This window comes from Stegostoma tigrinum, chromosome 1 (assembly GCF_030684315.1).
Source record: "Stegostoma tigrinum isolate sSteTig4 chromosome 1, sSteTig4.hap1, whole genome shotgun sequence".
Classification (NCBI taxonomy): Eukaryota; Metazoa; Chordata; class Chondrichthyes; order Orectolobiformes; family Stegostomatidae; genus Stegostoma; species Stegostoma tigrinum.
Window position 1 is genome coordinate 37739441 of NC_081354.1, and position 19216 is coordinate 37758656.

General features: G+C 41.5%; 2 protein-coding genes across 6 annotated transcripts in view; one reads left to right on the plus strand and one right to left on the minus strand.

Annotated features, from left to right (window-relative positions):
* The window catches only part of idua (alpha-L-iduronidase), a 254145-nt gene that overhangs the window by 148244 nt on the left and 86685 nt on the right, over positions 1-19216 (minus strand). For all 5 annotated transcript variants that reach the window (XM_048521540.2, XM_048521453.2, XM_048521369.2 and 2 more), the window contains 2 exons: positions 6794-6876; positions 316-423 (listed from right to left, as the gene is read on the minus strand). In XM_048521540.2, coding sequence (XP_048377497.1) covers positions 316-423; positions 6794-6876 — 191 coding nt within the window. The remainder of the gene's footprint in view (positions 1-315; positions 424-6793; positions 6877-19216) is intronic.
* The window catches only part of slc26a1 (solute carrier family 26 member 1), a 68216-nt gene continuing 66979 nt past the window's right edge, over positions 17980-19216 (plus strand). Inside the window, exon 1 of the mRNA XM_048521156.2 lies at positions 17980-18117. Coding sequence (XP_048377113.1) covers positions 18061-18117 — 57 coding nt within the window. The 5' untranslated portion in view covers positions 17980-18060. The remainder of the gene's footprint in view (positions 18118-19216) is intronic.

The following is a 19216-nucleotide window of genomic DNA, read 5'->3' on the forward strand; positions in this document are numbered from 1 at the left end:
TTGCCCGAAAATTGGTGGAACAGGACCGGGCAGCCTGATTCAATGCATCTTTTAACTAAGTTGTTATAGTCAGCTGAGGCCAATTATCTCTGAGCAACGAAGGATAAACTGGAGGGTTTTGCAAAATTAACAACGCAACAACTTTGTAAATGTTAAGTGGTGAGAAAATTTTAAGAAAAAATGTTTTCTTCAGATTTAGCATGTAATTTTATAAATTACAGTTATTATCTTACAAATAATAATTATGAAGTAATCTGCTGTTAACACTGAAATTACACGGCTAATATTTATTACTAACTTTTTTAATGCACTTACCTATGTATCTTCTCGCTAAAAGCATGATTAATTTTCTCCACTCAAACACCTGTTTTTTCTCTTCAAAATTGGTAAAGTATCCTGATGGATTTCCCATTAGCTCAAAGCCTACGCAATATGTCAGGAGAAATTTATTACTTTACAAAATATTTAATCAAGCAGATTTGCCAATTTATGCAATGAACTGTACACCTGTCAATTTAAGTACATTATATGTTGTGCTGATGAATTTAATACAATGCAATATTAAATGTAAACAGAAATATACAATTGAAAATTGCATTGCTGTGGCGTGAAACTTTCAGCATTATGTTAAACACTGTTAATGTAAAAGCAGAGAAACACTTTAATAATTCTAAGCACGTATTTGGAAAAATAAATTGAATCTGCAATGCAATGTAAGAGGTTTACAATAAAATGCAAAACAATCTAGGGATGGTCAGCCTCAGAGTTACCAATGACACAAAATTGCATGTCAAAACCCTCAATTCACTCTAACAGCACCTCTAAACCTAATTTTTAAACCTCTATTATGTTTCTTCCTAATCTCCCCTGCCCAGTTTCTAAGTTGCAAACACAACAGACCCTTTGAGCTTACAAACTTTTCATTTCCCCTGTCTCAGCCAATGCTCGCATGATTGATATCTTATAATTCTGAGTCTGTTGTTTGCTATGACAGCAGTACATTAGAAGTATGAAAAAGTACGATAGTTGGGTAGACAGAGCATTGAGACAGAATTGCAGATGAGGAGATTAAAAATGCAGGCATTTTTGGAAAATGTTTTGTTTCTCAAAGTATTCAAGAACACTTAGGGTAGATTTTCCTTGCATTTCCAGTGCATAATTAGAGCAAGTAAATTGCTATCCATCAGTTCTTTCATGCTTTTCACTTTTACTATGAATCACCCGCTTAGCCCTGATTTATAAGCGTTATAATTAAGGTTAATGGATTTCTGCTTATGTTTTTATCATGCGCTCCGGGTAACAGCAGATGGAAAATTATGAGGTACAGATAATGCCAGCATCAGGTAAGACTAGTGGAAGTGAGGAATTTCTCAGCCTGATATAAAAGTATTCTATAATCACTTTGAAACAGAGCCAAATGATTTAGGGGAGACTTAAAAAAGGTATTCAAAATTATTTCACCAAAATGCAATACCTCGCATTTATCCAAACTGAATTCTTATCTGCCACTCTTCAGCCCACTAACCCATTTTATCAAGGTCTCTTGGTAATCTTAGATAACCTTCTTCACAATCTATTATACCCCCAATCTCAGTGTTATCCACAAACTTACTAACGATGCTTTCTATATTCTTATCTAAATCATTTATATAATGACAAACAAAAGTGGATTCAGCACCGATCCCTGTGGATCATAGGCCTCCAGTCTGAAAAACAACCCTCCACTGTTACTCTGTCTCCTGCCATTAAGCCAACATTTGTATCTAACCCTGAATCCCATGTCATCCAACTTTACTCAGTCTGGTCATATTTAAGAAATTCATTTTCCCCAAAAGTGACTGGCCTCATATTTGCTTACAACAAAATCTATTTTCCAACAGGTTATTCAATTTAGCCATAACTGTGTCCAATCAGTTAACAAATTGGTCCTTTTTATAATCTTCTACTTCCATCTACATTGCTTACAATGCCACCTATCATTATGCCACTGGTTAACTTAGATATGTAACTTTCTATCCCGTTATCTCAGTCATAAAGAAAATAACTGAAGCCCCAATATCAGTGGGCACCCGGTCAATTAGAGTACTCAGTATACTTACAATCTCTATTGTCACTCAGTCAATTTCTTAGCTAGATCAGTAATTTACCTTCAATTTCATGAGCTTCAACTTCAGTTTACAGTCTCTTTTGAGGCATATTATCAAATGTATTTTAGAAGTCCATATAAGTAATATTCATGAATACACTATCCAGTAGGCACAAAGCCAATCAGGTTCATTAAGCATGATCAACTTTTTAGGAATAGTGAAGTGGACAAATTGTAACTTAGAGCTTAGGGCAATGTTATTCCCATACTTGTTGGGTATGATAATTGGTAAAAAGTACACCCACATGCATAGCTTCTTCAAGTTATAAGAAATCACCAAGTGGTCAGCCATACTTCAGTTAATCCCAGGATATTGACAACAATCTTGGAATAGGAAAACAGTCCAGAAGACAGTAGCTAAAGCTTCTTGCTTCCAGCATCAGGAGTGGTGAGAGTGCGAGTAAGGGGGCAGCGGGGAAGGCAAGCATTTCTTTATAAAAACTTACCTTGTGAAGCAGCGGCCTTCTTGCTTTCAGTGTCAGGAGTGGTGAGAGCATGAGCTGGGAAGTGAACTAACATATTTGGGCATTGGCTAAACCTGAAACAATGCACATGTAGTGTCTCCCACCCACCCTCCTCCTCCTCTAACCAAATAAAAAGATTGTGTGGAGGGTCAGTAAGGTAAGGTAAGGTTTGTTTTCTTTACTCTTCTGGAAATCTAGAGTAGAGGGAACGGAAGCTAGGGCAGTTGCATGCTCCTCTTGTAGGATGTGGTAGGTAAGGGTCACTACTGGTGTCCCTTTTGACTTCACCTGCGTGAAGTGCATCCAACTCCAGCTCCTCACAGACTGTGTTAGGGAACTGGAACTGGAGCTGGATGAACTTCAGATCATTCAGGAGACTGAGGGCGTGATACAGAGGAGTTATAAGGAGGTGGTCACACCCGAGGAACAGGAAAAAGGTAGCTGGGTGACTGTCAGGAGGGGGAAAGGGGATAGGCAGACAGTGCAGAGGTCCCCTGTGGCCATTCCCCTCAATAATAAGTATTCTGCATTGGATACTGTTGTGGGGGGAATGACTTACCAGGGGAAAACGAAAGCAGCCAGGTCTCTGGCACTGAGCCTGTCTCTGTGGCTCAGAAGGGAATCAGGGAGAATAAGAGAGCGATAGTGATAGGAGATTCACTGGTTATGGGAACAGACAGGAGATTCTGTGGTACTGAGCCAGACTCCCAGATGGTATGTTGCCTCCCGGGTGCCAGAGTCAGGAATGTCTCGGATTGAGTCTTCAGGATTCTTAAGGGGGAGGGAGAGCAGTCAGAAGTTGTGGTACACACCGGTACCAATCACATAGCTAAGAAGCGGAATGAGGACCTGAAAAGTGATTATAATTGGGAATTTTCTATAGACACCTCAATAGCAACAGAGGCACTGAGAAACAGATTGGAAGACAGATTTTGGAAAGGTGGAGAAATAGTAGGGTTGTTGCCATGGGTGACTTTAAATTCCCTAATACAGACTGGAACATCCTGAGTGAAAATAGTTTGGACGGAGCAGATTTTGTCAGGTGTGTCCAGGAAGGATTTCTGACTCAATACGTAGATAGGTCGACTAGAAGGGAGGCCATATTGGATTTGGTGCTTGGCAACAAACCAGGTCAGGTGTCAGGTCTCCTGGTGGGAGAACATTTTGGTGACAGTGGTCACAACTTACTTTCCTTTACAATAGTCATGGAGAGGGACAAGAGCAGACGGTATGGGAAAGTATTTAATTGGGGGGGTGGAATTACAATGCTATTGGGCAAGAACCACGGAGCACCAATTGAAATCAGATCTTCAAGGAAATGCACAATGGAAATGTGGAAGTTTGTTTAGGGAGCAGTTGCTACAGGTACAGGATAGGTTTGTCCCACTGAGGCAAGGAAAGGATGGTAAAGTGAAGGAACCTTGGATGACAAGACATGTTGAAGACCTAGCCAAGAGGAAGAAGGAAGCTTACTTAAGGTTGAGGAAGCAAGAATTAGACAGGGCTATAAAGGTCTACAAGCTGGCCAGAAAGGAACTGAAGAATGGACTTAGGAGAGCTAGAAAGGGGTATAAGAAAACCTTGGTGGGTAGGATCACGGAAAACCCCAACGCTTTCTACACTTCTGTGAGGAACAAGAGGATGGCCAGAAAGAGGGTCAGACCAATCAGGGATAGTGGTGGGAACTTGCGCATGGAGTCAGAGGTGATGGGGAAGGTCCTTAATGAATATTTTGCTTCACTATTCACCAGTGACAGGGACGTTGACATTTATGAGGACAGCATGAAACAGGCAGATATGTTCGAACAGGTTGTTTTTAGGAAGATGGATGTGCCAGAAATTTTCAAAAACATGAGGACAGATAAGTCCCTTGGGCCAGATGGGATATACCCAAGGTTTCTATGTGAAGCAAGGGAAGAGATTGCTGCCCCTTTGGCAATGATCTTTGCATCCTCACTGTCCACTGGAGTAGGAACAGGAGATTGAAGGGTGGCAAATGCCATTCCTTGCTCAAGAAAGGGAATAGGGATAATCCTGGAAATTACAGGCCGGTCAGTCTTACTTCTGTGGTAGAAGAAATATTGGGAGAGGATTCTGACAAATAGTATTTATGATTATTTTGAAAAGCACAGTTTGATTAGAAAGAGTCAGCATGGTTTTGAGAGGGGCAGGTCATGCCTCACAAGCCTTACTGAATTCTTTGAGAATGTGACAAAACACATTGAAAAAAGCAGAGCAGTGGATGTGGTGTATACGGATTTTAGCGAGGCATTTGATAATGTTCCACATGGTTCGCTCATTCAGAAAGTAAGGAGGCATAAGGTTCAGAGAAATTTAGCTGTCTGGATATAAAACTGGCTGTCCAATAGAAGACAGAGGGTGGCAGTAGATGGAAAGTATTCACACTGGAGCTCAGTGACCAGTGGTGTGCTGCAGCGATCTGTGTTGGAACTTCTGCTCTTTATGATCATTATAAATTACTTGATTGAGGAAGTGGAAGGGTGGGTTAGTAAATTTGCCAATGACACAAAGGTTGGTGGAGTTGCCAACAGTGTGGAGGGCTGCTTTAGGTTGCAACAGGATGTTGACAGGATGCAGAGCTAGACAAAGGAGTGGCAGACGGAATTCAACCCAAAAAAGCATGAAGTGATTCATTTTGGAGGGTCGAATTTGAATGCAGAATACATGGTTAATGGCAGGATTCTTGGCAGTGTGGAGGAATAGAGGGATCTTGGAGTCCAGGTCGGTAGATCCCTCAAAGTTGCAACCCAAGTTCATATGGTGGCAAAGAAGGTATATGGTGTGTTGGCTTTCATTGGCAGGGGAATTGAGTTTAAGAGTCACGAGGTTATGTGCAGCTCTACAAAACTCTGGTTAGACCACAATTGGAATATCGTGTTCAATTCTGGTCACCTCATTAGAGGAAAAATATGGAAACTTTAGAGAGGGTACAGAGAACATTTACCAGAATGCTGTCTGGACTGGAGGGAGGTCTTATGAAGAAAGGTTGAGGGAGCTAGGGCCTTTTTCATTGGAGCGAAGAAGGATGAGAGGTAACTTGATAAAAAGTATACAAGATGGGAGCTAGGGCTTTTTTCATTGGAACAAAAGGAGGATGACAGGTGATTTGATCGAGGTTTACACGTTGATGAGAGGCATAGATAGAGCGGATAGTCAGAGACTTTATCCCAGGGCAGAAATGACTATTACAAAGGGGCACAATTTTAAGGTGATTGCAGGAAGGTATTGGAGAGATGTCAGAGGTACGTTCTTCACACAGCCAGTGGTAGGTATGTGGAATATGCTGCCGGCAGTGGTAGTGGAGTCAGATACTTTAGTGATTTTTAAACGACTCTTGGATAGGCACACGGAGAATAGTAAAATGTAGGGTATGCAGGGTTGGTTGATCTTAGTAACATAATAGGTCAGCACAACTGCGTGGGCCGAAGGGCCTGTACTGTGCCGCACTGTTCTATGTTCTATGTTCTAAAGTCTAAAAACAGCAAAGTGAGAAAGAAGCTGGCAAATTTAAGTCTTATGCAGCATTACAGACGTAAACAGTGAACAGTGTAGCAACTGGACTGCTGTCCAGAGTAGCAGCACTGAATGACATGTAGGCCCAACAAAGGATACCGAAGTAGGTACAAAGGAAACAATGATCCATTTAGTTTTTAGTGGGAAATTCCTACATATTTATTTGCCTAAATAATAGCTGCTCCATAACAGAAGTATCTAATTGGCTGTAAAGTGGCTCTACCATTATGATGCAACATAAGCCAAATTTTAATAAAAAATGAAAACAGTTCTGAGGAAGGGTCGCCAGAGTTAAAACATTAACTCTGATTTTTCTTCACAGATGCTGCCAGACTTGCTCAGCTTTTCCTGCAACTTCTGTTTTTGAACCAAATTTTAATACTTGATTTCAGTTTCTCTGAAGTGCAATTTGAAGTCCCAAATTAAGTCAATGTTCTTCCTGCCATGTATTTACAAAATGTATGTAACTTATAAATCATTATAAGCATATGAACATAATTTGTGATGAGGCAATAAAACTTTGGCAGAAGATTGATGAAAACCCTGGAGAAACTGACTGGCTGGATATTAGAGTTCTGGCAATTCTCCCATTGATATAATGGCAATGGGTAAGAAGAAACCCTTTGGAAATTTTATTCCTGTAACTTACCTGGCATAAGCCCATATTGCCACAGACGGTGAATTAAAATATCCAAATCAGTGAAGTTGTATCGAAGTTTGCCATTTATTTCCCTGCTCAGAGAGAGAAAAAATGTTTAGTGTTTTGTTTGCAATAAATTAGAAAAGGCCAGCTTACTTAAATTGTGTCTTCTTTCTCATTCCTTCCTTTTGCACATCCCTCCTAACACATTTCTATCACTTACAGATGTGCACAGTAAAGAAAGTCAAAATTATTCATTTCAGAAATATATTTTCAGCTTTTATATCTTTTGCATCTCTTCCAGCAAGAGTGTACTATATGATCACTGCCATGTAATGTGCATTATTTTCAGTTCATCACAGAGGTATAATTTCTGGAGTAATTTTATACCGCAGATTTTACTTTTAAGATACTTACAGGACAACATTTTACACAACACCACTATTAAAAATGGGTATTACAAATTATATGCTTAGCAATCATTGTGAATACATGTTGCGTATGAAATATGTACAATTTAAATCTCTGTCTACTGTACAGTATTTGTACATGGTCAAGAAGAAATATTGTTGCAAGACATGCTTGTCATAGTATATGATAGGACAAATAATTCACATGCATTTCCAAAAAAATGCTGTTATTAAAAATGCTTAATATTCAAGTGAAAGCAGGATTCAAAATGCAAAAGCTGACTTCTTATGAATCAACTACTGCTAAATTAGAATTCAGCAATCTTTGTGTCAACTACGAGGGAGAACTGTGGTAATCTAGAAAGGGCAGGTGGTGGGGAAGGTACAGGAAAAATTGCACATGATGCAAACCGTTTAGTTTAAACAGTTTTGCTCATCCTTAGCATTATTTCATTTCAAACCTCTTCCTTCCCCCCAATATAGAACATAATGTAAAAACTGAAAGGGCTGCAGAAATTCTGCTGGTTTGGCAGTGTCTATGGAAAGAGAAACTGAAATAATGTTTTGAATCCAATAGGAAATTTCTTCAGCACTCAAGGGGGCTGTAAAATAGTTTTTTTCAAGCTATTACAAAGGGAGAGAAAGACCAAGATGCACAGTGTAGTCCAGTTCGCTCTGTATTCGTGGCCGAGTAGGTGATGAATTTAAAATCCATTGGGGTCTCCCAGCAGAGGTTCAAGCACTGCTGACTGTGTTTCTCATTCTCAATTTTGGATGGCACAGTAGCTCAGTGGCTAGCACAGCTGCGTCACAGCGCCAGGGCCTCAGCTTGATTCCAGCCTTGACAGACTGTGTGAAATTTGCATGCTCTCCACGTACTTGCTTAGGTTTCCTCTGTGTGCTTTGGTTTTCTCTCACAGTTCAAGGATGATCAGGATAGTTGTAGTCCTTGCTGAATTGCTTGTAGTGTCCAGAGATGTGTAGGCTAGCTGAGTTAGCCAATGCAAAAATGTGGGGTTACGGAGATAAGATAGGGGGCTGCGTTTGGGTGGAATGCTGTTCGGGTCGCTGCTGACCCAACGGGCTGCATAAGCTCTTTCTGCACTTTAAGGATTCCATTTCTATTCTAGATGGTGATGGTGAGCAGAGCAAAAGGCAAGGGAATGTTAACAGTAGTAAAGGATTGCTATAGATGAACAACAGGTGATAATACTATTAGTAATAGGTGTTAACAACAGAACACAAGTGAGCTCTGCTGACAGTAAATACATGAAAGCAAGACACAGGTGGGGAGCATAATCAAAATGGGAGGACAGCGTTCATAGTCTGCAGTCATTGAACCAATGTTGAATTCTGAAGGCTGTAAAGCACCTATGTGGAAAGTGAGATGCTGTTACTCCAGCTTACACTGGGTTTCACTAAAACAGTGCAGCAGGCCTAGGACAGAAATTTTAGCATGAGAGCCGTACAATCTACTGAAATGGCTGAAGAGGTGGGTGGGGTGATGGAGCAGCAGGCAAGCAGAAATCATGGTCCCTGTAGAATGCTGACAACAAAGGAGAGAGGGAAACATATTTGGTTGGGACAGCCTGGAGATGGCAGAAATCACACAGGATGATCCTCTCAACACAGAAATTGGAAGGAGGAAGTGAGGATAAGTGTAACCCTATCACTGTTCTGGGAATGAGAGAGGGGGTGAGGGCAGAAGTGTGGAAAATGGGTTGGACATAGCTGAGGGCCCTGTTAACCACACAGGAGTGAGAGGAAAGAGTCCATAGCTGACAACAACGGAAGACATGTTGTAAGCACCCCAGTAGAAAGTGGCATCATCACAACAGATGTGATGGAGACAGAAAAACTGGACAACGGGATGGAGTCCTTATAGGAAGCAGGGTGTGAGGGTATAGACCATTATGGTAAAAAAATTGGCAAAAGGATACAAAATGGGGACTCAATACAATACCTTCAAAAGGGATGCAGTTATCACTATACTGTAGCAACATGCACCCATTGCTTCCATTACAGGCAGATTGGAAATGTCATGCTGCTTGATAATTAATATGACTGAAGTGTACAGCAAGTGTGAATCACATTGTTGAGTAGTGTATCTCTTAGTAGGGAATTCCCAAATCCTAAAAGGATAGCAGCAATTTAACTTAGTCTGTAATGTTTAAAGTCAGCCTGCATCATTTAATGGGATGCGCACTTTGCCAGACCAGTTACTGGAAGTAAACACAGGAACAAAAACAAAGTTGCTGGAAAAGCCCAGCAGACCTGGAAGCATCTGTGAAGGAAAAAACAGTTAACTTTTCAGGTCCGGTGACCCTTCCTCAGTTCAGCCACATCAACGAAATGTAGTGTATCACATTTGTAGTACAGTTCACTTTCTTGTGCTGGAAAAAGTGACACGTTAGGCTCCATATTCTTTTCCCCAGAGAAAACTGACATTAGTAAATTGGCTGCACCTGACAAAGCAGTGACAGGGCTGAAATAATGAAGTTATCTTCTTAATTACTCCTCCAACTCACATCCTATTCATTCCAAGCTATTTGATTAGCTGCAAATGATTTAAGCACCTCTTTTACCACCTCTCTCTTTTCCACAATCTACACTTGTGCTGTTCTCCTGATCTCAAAGAAATGTAATTGGCTAGGCAATAATGGAAGAAGTAATAGAACAAGGCATAGAAGCAAGAAAATACCAATAGTTACACAATCTGACACTTGCAGGCACCAGTTCATATGCTAATACAGTGTATAATTAGACAATAACTCAGATACAGGTTATCTGTATGAACAGACTGCAATCAAGGTATGGAGAGCAGTAGGACACATACCACTTAGGCAGAGGGTGAATAAGTATAGACTTTCTGCTGCAGAAGGGTGGATTATAACAGCAGTTTTAGGACATTGGCAAGCCTGGTGGAATGAGTGTGCGAATGCATGTATATCATCAATGTTGTACAACGTTTTGTGGAGAACTTACATCTGTCTTTCCTACACAGAAGTGGGGGTCATCTTCATGAACAGCTTATGTACAGGCATTTGAATCAATGGCTTTGCACATTCAAGCTGAGAAGCTTCATTTGAATGTAGCAAGTCAACTGTTGAATTTATTTTATTGGAAAGCAGCACTTGCAGGAGAGCCTACATGCACAACTATTTTTTTAAATTTATTTAGGGCATGTAGGCATTATTGGTTGGGCAAGCATTTAACACACATCTCAAGTTGTCCTCGAGAAGGTGATGGTGAGCTACCTTCTTGAACCACTACTGTCCATTTGGTGTTTGTACACCCACAATGCTGTTGTTAGGGTGGGAGTTCCCAGGATTTTGATCCAGTAACACTGAATGAGTTGTGACTTATTTCCAAGTCAGGATCGTGAGTGACTTGGAGAGGAACTTACAGGTGAGTGTTTCTCATGTACATGATTGTGGCTGTGTATTTGGAATATGCTGTTTAAGGAGCATTGGCAGATTTCTGCTGTGCATCTTGTATATGATATGCATTGTTCCTACTGTGTGTCGGTGCCGATGGGTTTGAATATTTGTGGATGCGGTGCCAATTGAAACTACTTTGTTCTGATTAGCGTAAATCTACTTGAATGTTATCAGAGCTCATCCAATCAAGTGAACAGCATTCCGTCATACACCCGATTTATCCTTTGTAGATGATGAACAGCTCTGGGGACGCAAAGGGTTTTTTTTAACTCGCTGCAAGATTCCTAGCCACACCTGCTTTTCTCACCACATTATTTATATTGCTAGTCCAGTTCAGATTCTGGTCAATGGTAACCCCCAGGATGCTGACTGTGGTGGTTTCAATGATGTTTAGCTTCCCTCTTGTTGAAGGCAATTATATTCTGGAACTTGCGTGACACACTTCACTTGTTACTTTCAGAACAATCCTGGATGTTGAATAGGTCTTTCTGTATTTGGAAATTGATTGCTTCAGTATCTGAGGAGTTGTAAACGGTGCTGAACATTGTGTGATCAATGACCATCCCAGCATATGGCCTTTTGACAGCGGGAAAATCGTAGTCGAAGCAGCTATGATACTTGGGCTTAGGACACCATCCTGCAGAAGTCAAGCTTCCTGAGTGCTGTTGGAGCTGCACTTATTCAAGCAAATAGGAAGTATTCAAAAGTTTAACTTGTGCCTTGTAGATGGCCAACAGACTTGAGGGTCTCAGGGGCTGGATTACTCACTGCAAGATTTCTAGCCTTCTAGCCATGGTATTTACATGGCTAGTCCAGTTCAGTTTCTGATCAATGGTAAACTTTATGGTTAATAACAGACTTTCTCTCATTGGTCATAGTTATTACCTGGCATTGGTGTGGTGTGAATGTTACTTATGGCCTGTCAATCTAAGACCAGATATCTTCCAGATCTTTCTGCATTTGGGTATGGATTGTTAGGGATCTAAGGAGTCAAGAATTGTGCTGAACATTGCACAATCAGCACTGAACAGCCAGCTTCTGACCTTACAATGGAAGGAAAGTCATTGAAGCAGCTGAAGATGGTGGGATCTAGGATACTATCCTGTGGAACTCCTGCAGAGATATGCTAAAACTGAGATGAATGATCTCCAATATATTCCTCTGTTCTAGGTATGAATCCAACCAGCACTGTTTTCCACCTGATTTCTACTGACACTAGTTTTGCTAAAGCTCTTGATGCTACATTTAGTCAATTGCCGACTTGGTGTCAAGAGCGGTGACTTTTACCTCACCCGTGGATTTCAGGTATTTTGTCTGAACTAAGCCTCTAATTAAGACTGGAGTTGAGCGGTCCTGGTGGAAACCCAGCTAATGTCAATAAGCAAGTTATTGCCAAGCATGGTCTATTTGTTCTATTGCTGACATCTTAACATCACTTACTAACGATCAAGAGTAAACTGGCAGGGTGATAATTAGCCAGGCTGGATTTGCCCTGCCTTTTGTTAACAAGGCACACCTGGGCATTTTTCCATAGTGCCAGACAGGTGCTGAAGCTGTACTTGAATAGCTTGACTAGGGGCAGAGAGCATTCATCTTCAGTACTTTCAGAATATTATCAGAGCCTTCACAGTTCCTGACCCTCAGCCATTTCTTGAAATCAAATGGAGTGAAATAAATTAGCTGATGGCTGCCATCCGTGATGACTGGGAACTCAGGAGGAAGCTAAGATGAAGCATCTACTTGGCACCCCTGGTGAAAATTATTGCAAAAACTTCAGTATCATCTTTTACACTCATGGGCTGGGCCCTCTTATTACTGAGGATTGGGATATTTATGGATTCTCTTCCTCCACTGAGTTGTTTAATCGTCCACGACTCTTCACAAATGAATGTGGGAAAACTGTGAAGCCTAAATCTGATCCAATAGTCAGGGTCAACAGGCAGGAGTCAAAGACAAAGAACAATCATAAGAAAAGGAGCTGAGAGCTACCAGGTGAATGGCAACCTTCACATGACTGGAAAGACATCGGCGTAGAACAAAGAAAAGCACAGCAACAGGAACAGGCCCTTCATCCCTCCAAACCTGCACTGACACGCTAACTATCTGGGTATCCCTCTATTCCCATCCTATTCATATATTTGTCAAGATGCCCTTTAAAAGTCACTGTAGTATGTGCTTCCACTATCTCCCCAGACAGTGAGTTTCAGGGACCCACCACCCTCTGTGTAAAACATTGCCTCGTGCAACACTTTTAAAACTTGCTTCTCGCACCTAAAATCTATTCCCTCTAGTAACTGACTCTTCCACTCTGGGAAAAAGCTTCTGACTGTCCACACTCTTCATAATCTTGCAGACCTCTATCTGGTCACCCCTCAACCTCTGTTGTTCCAGTGAAAACAACCCAAGTTTCTCCAACCTCTCCTCAGAGCTAATGCCTCCATACTAGGCAACACCCTGGTAAATCTTTTCTGTACCCTCGCAAAAGCCACCACATCCTTCTGGTAGTGTGGCAACCAAAATTGAATACGATATTCCAAATGTGGCCCAACCAGGGTTCTATAAAGCTGCAACAAACCTGCAACATTAGTTGCCAATTTTTAAACTCGATGCCCCGGCCAAGGAAGGCGAGCATGCTGTATGCCTTGTTGACTATCTTCTCCAACTGTGTTGCTACTTTCAGTGACCTGTGTACCTGTACACCCAGATCCTTCCTCAGGACTGATGTGGCTAGGAAAACGTCAGTTTATATGCAGAAAATAGGGAGGTGTGTGGGGTAGGGAGTAAACGATATGATAGGGCCCAAAGAAAGACAAAGACAGTTGGACAGACAAAAGAGTTGCTAACAATCAGGCTGGGAGGATGAATAGCTGTTAATGGGGAGTGTTAGTGACTAACAATAGAGGATGTGTAATTGCAGGCCATGTGGTAACAAGCCTGGTGTGTGGGGAGGAGGGCTGGGACATGGGAAAGTTTAGGCCCTAAAATTATTTAACTCAATATTGAGTCCGGAGGGCTGGAGGGTCCCCAAGTAGAAAATGAAGTGTTGTTCCTCCAGCTTATGCTGGGCTTCACTGGAACACTGTAGCAAACCAGGGCTTGAGATATTGGCCAGGGAGCAGGGCAGTGCATTGAAGTGGCAGGCAACAGGTAGTTCAGGGTCTTTTTTGCAAACAGAACGTAGATGTTTTGCGAAGCAGTCACCAAGTCCACGCTTTGTTTCCTCAATGTAGAGGAGACCACATTGTGAGCAGCGAATGCAGTAGACTAGATTCTGGGAACTGCAGGTGAAGGTTGCTTCACCTGGAATGTATGTTTGGGCTCTTAGATACTGGGAGGGAGGAGGTAAATGGGCAGGTGTTGCATCTTCGCTGGTTACAGGGGAAGGTGCCTTACGGCTGTGGGGAGGTGGTGGGGGTGAAGGAAGTATGGACCAGGGAGTCTTGGAGGGAATGGTCCCTGCGGAAAGTGGGCAAGTCCTGGACTATACATCCTCACACCCCACTTCCGGAAAAGATTCCATCCTATTCTCTCAGTTCCTCTGTCTCTGTCGCATATGTTCAGATGAGGCCAGCTTCGACAAGGGAGCCTACAAAATGTCCACCTTCTTCCTCAACCGAGGATTCCCCAGCTCCTTTGTTGACAGGGCCCTCAACCAGGTACGACCCATCTCCCACACTTCTGCCCTCACCCCTCCTCTTCCCTCCCACAACAGCGATAGGGTTCCCCTTATCCGCACCTACCATCCCACCAGCATCCACATCCAGAAGATCATCAGATACCAGTTCCACCACCTCCAGCAAGACACCACCACCAGACACACATTCCCCTCCCCTCCCTTGTCCACCTTCCACAGGGACCGTTCCCTCCGGGATACCCTGGTCCACACTTCCTTCACCCTCTCAGCCAGATCGTTAGCAACTCCTACGTCTGTCCAACTGTCTTTCTCTCTCTTTGGGCTCTATCCTATCATTTATTCTCTCCCCACCCACCTCCCTATTTTCTGCATATAAACTGACATTTTCCTAGCCACCGTCAGTTCTGAGGAAGGGTCACCTGACCCGAAACGTTAACTGTGTTTTCTCCTTCACAGATGCTGCCAGACCTGCTGAGCTTTTCCAGCAACTTTGTTTTCATTCATTTTTAACTGTTTCTGATACTGGTCCTGAAACACCCTCCTGTACTCTTTATTGAACCCATTAGGAAACCTACAGCCATTAAAATCATGTATATAATACTCCAAAGTTCCAAAGAGTCATTTCACTCAAAACATTACCCTCTTTGTCTCTCCATAGGTGCTTCCAAATCTGAACTTTTCCAGCACATTCCTTTTCTATTTCAGATTTTCAAAATCCGCTGTACTTTGCTTCTACTAAAATCATTCATGAGCAGAAACAACATAGAGAAATAACACTGGGAAAGGAAGTGGAGCAATGAATGGAGAAGAATTAAAATTCTCCCTAAATCGTCTAACATTTCTTCTGGATAACTTACAGCTTTGACATCCTAGAATTAGTAGACTATGAGGTGTTCCTCAGATGATGTTAGGTTTTTTTAAATTCAATGCCCTGGCCAAGGAAGGCAAGCATGCTGTATGCCTTATTGACTATCTTCTCCACCTGTGTTGCTACTTTCAGTGACCTATGTACCTGTACACCCAGATCCCTCTGACTATCAGTATTCTTAAGGGTTCTGCCATTTACTGTCTATTTTCCATTTGGATTAAACCATCCAAAATGCATTAACTCACATTTTTCCAAATTAAACTCCGTCTGCCATCTCTCTGTCCAAGTCACCAACTGATCTATATCCTGCTGTATCCTCTGACAGTCCTCATTGCAATCCACAATTCCACCAACCTTTGTATCATCCACAAACTTACTAATGAAACCAGTTACATTTTTCTCCAAATCATTGATGCATATTACAAATAACAAAGGTCACAATACTGATCCCTGAGGAACAACACTAGTCACAGCCCTCCATTTAGAAATGCACCCCTCCACTGCTATCCTGTCTTCTATGACTGGGCCAGTTTTCTTAATTATCCTGCAATGTCAACTCTGACCCCATGCAACTTTACCTTCTGTATCAGTCTGCCATGGGGGACCTTGTCAAAGGCCTTACTGAAGCCCATGTAGACAGCATCCATTGTCCTACTCTCGTCTTCGTCACTTCCTCAAAAAGCTCAATCAAGTTAGTGAGACACAACTTCCACTTCACAAAAACCATGTTGTCTCTTGCTACTGTGCCCACTTATTTCCAAGTGAGAATAAATCCTGTTTTGAAGAATCCTCTCTAATGACTTCTGTACCACTGACATAAGGCTCACCAGCCTGTAATTAGCTGGATTATCCCTGTCACCCTTCCTAAACAAAGGAACAACACTGGTTATTCTCCAAACTTCTGGGACCTCCCCTGTAGCCAGTGTGGATACAAAGATTTCTTTCAAGGCCCCAGCAATTTCCTCTCTTGCCTCTCTCAGTATCCTGGGGTATATCCCATCAGGCCCTGGGGACTTGTCTACCTTAGATCAAGAGACACTGTGTGACAGGATTAAGAATTATCATAGGGCAAGGTCAAGAGACAAAGTATGACCATGAGAATAGGAGTAAGAAACTTAAGGTGGTGATCAGAAACAACACCTTCAGTTGGGGACCCAACGGATTAATAACTAAATTTTTGGTGGACAAGAGAACAAAATGAATAGATAAAATAAAGGAAAAGAGTTGAAATAAATCCTGGAGCTCAACTGGAAAAGGAATGGATCTGGTGGGATACCCAGCAAAGGGAGTGGTGGTGGTGGTTTTTGGTGAGCGGGAAAGAGAGAGAATGAAAATGAAGGCCATCTACAAAGTTTTATAGTCAGACTAACAGACTAGGGCCCATTCATTACGTGACAGCATTATTAGTAGTTTTGAAAGTAAGGGATCAATTTTGCTCTTGGGAAAAAATGACTCTGTACCCAGGACAGACAACAGGGTTTTGAGAGTGTTAAAAAATGAATGTGTAATTCTTTTCACTCGCAAGGAAGTGGAGAATGTAACCTTAGGGATGGGAAAACTAATACAAGGGCAACAGCCAGACAATCACTTTCCAGATTGATCAAAATGTATCACCACATGTTTTTGATAAGATGGAACAGAATAAGTTGTTCTGGTCACCCGAAGCTGAAAAACTTATTCAGCTTTAGCAGAGGAGAAGAATGGCTCAAGCCATCATGGATGAAACGAAGAACTGTGTATCATGGGTATGAGCCTCAGAAAGGAGGGGGCAGATCAATTAGTTCAGAATACCAACCAATGACTGACAGTGAAAAGTGATTGCTGAATTTGCTGATTGCTGATAACACCGCTGAAACGATTTCTTTGGTCTGTTCTGGCATGACAGAAAGACAATGACAATCAGAGACAAAACAGGGAAGGAGAACTTCCAGCTGCATTTGTTTATATGTCAGTGTCTACATCACTTATACCTTCTGTGGTCTATTTTGTACGTGATTTTAAAGGAGTTTGTTTTCCTTCCCTTCGGAGCGTTTTCTGTCTGTGTGCAAAACAAGTGGATTTTTTGTGTGCACATTGTTAGTGTTTGAATTTGGATAAAACAGGATCAAGGAATTAACAGGCCCTACTTACAAAACCAAGCTTGGGATTTCAGTGGCATGGACTTTATAAGTTCCTGACAGCCAGCAACACTTGAATGTGTGGATATGGAAAAGAAAGGCTGATGGTAACACTGGACATTGATTAAAGCAGTATGAAAAAGCAGAGAGTAATAAGGACCAACTGGAGATGACATGCTTCCACAATATTCTTTCTTTCTTTACAGGATCATGGAAATTGCAGCACTGCTGGAATGTCTGGCAACCATAATTGCATAAAGAGCCAATTTCAATTACCAAAGGATCCAACAAGGCCTATCCTATCAGAATTCCACTGATGCCACTTGTGATCGGGAGCATGGAATGTTAAAAATCATGGTTAACAAACTAATATGCACCAGGAGTAGCACAGGGCCATTCAGAATAAGGAACTGCAGTGCCTGAAGTTGTAAAGCATACTAATGAAGGCTCCCTTTATACTTAAAATACTCATGCATAAACCTAACTTCATTATAGGTTACTCTTTATAATGGCTATAGTGTCGTGTCGGATTCAACTATTTGTTGTCAAATTACATAATTGTCTAACTAATATGAAATGTTGATTACAAGTTCACATTATGGGCAGTCTGATTAAGAGAAGTTGCTAAATTCCATTAAATGTATGTCAGCACAATGATTAGCGATAAGCTGAACTGTGCCAAAGTAATTTATTCAATTTAGATATTTTCTAGTCAACATTCTCAAAGATACTATTACACACTTCTGGAGCAGATGGCTTTTGAACTTAGGCTTCCTGATCCAGATATTTTCTGATCAATCTGTTCAAATGTTATTCACACCTCTGGGGCACATGGTACTTGAATTCAGTCGTCCTGATTCAGAGGTAGGGACACTATTAATGTATCATAAGAACTTTTATTGATTTAATTGTAACCCTAATTTTTAAAAAGAGGAGTTTACATTACTAGCATAATTGTGCAGAGCCATTCTGCACTGATGAATGAATTATAGCTGTTCGCTATAACAAGCTTGCTGACTTGTAAATGATAATGAGACAAATAATATTCAGGTATCTTTAAGTTTAATTTGAATTAACTAACACCATGGCAAAACACAAAATTACAAGGACTGCGACAGATAGCAACTGAACACAGCACACCCTAGTATCCAAATATACCACCCAGAGGAATTCCTTCTTGTGTGATCTTGCTAGTTGCGTGCAAAGAATAATATTGACTATCCACATTCCATGTGAATAGGAACAAGCAACGTATATAGTATACCACCCGAAACTGTACTCTTGAAATTTCCAGCACCCACCACAAAATGTACAAAGGTCCATCAACAGCAAAATAAAAGGCAGGAATGTGATGGAAGTCTTCCCATTTACATAGAAAAAAGACTGGGTATAGAACTGGTCTAGGCCTGAAACGTCAGTCTTCTTGCTCCTCCGATGCTGCTTGGCCTGCTGTGTTCATCCAGCTCTACACCTTGTTATCTCAGATTCTCCAGCATCTGCAGTTCCTACTATCTCTGGGGGTATAGAATTAGGTTGTTTAGCCAATTTTAGCCTGCTCTGCTTTTCAACATGATCATAGTTTATCACCTCTCTCAACAACATATCCTTACTCTCTCCCCATACCCTTGACTACCTAGAAAGTTACATTTCTTAAATCTATATAGTGACTTTGGCTCAAGAGCCTTCTGTAGTACAGAATTCTACAGGTTCATCACCATCTGAGAGGAGAAATAGTCGGAAATGATCTATCGAGTATCCCAAGCCTCTGCTTTCTTGTTTTGGGTTTCCTGACCAGGAGAAACATCATTCCCACATCCAGACTGTCTAGCTCTATCAGAAATTTACACATTTTAAATGAAACCTCACCTCCATTTCTCTGAACTCCAGCCAATACATGCATGGTTAAACCAATCTTTCCTCATAACACAAATCTGCCATCCCGGAATCAGTCTAGTGAACCTGT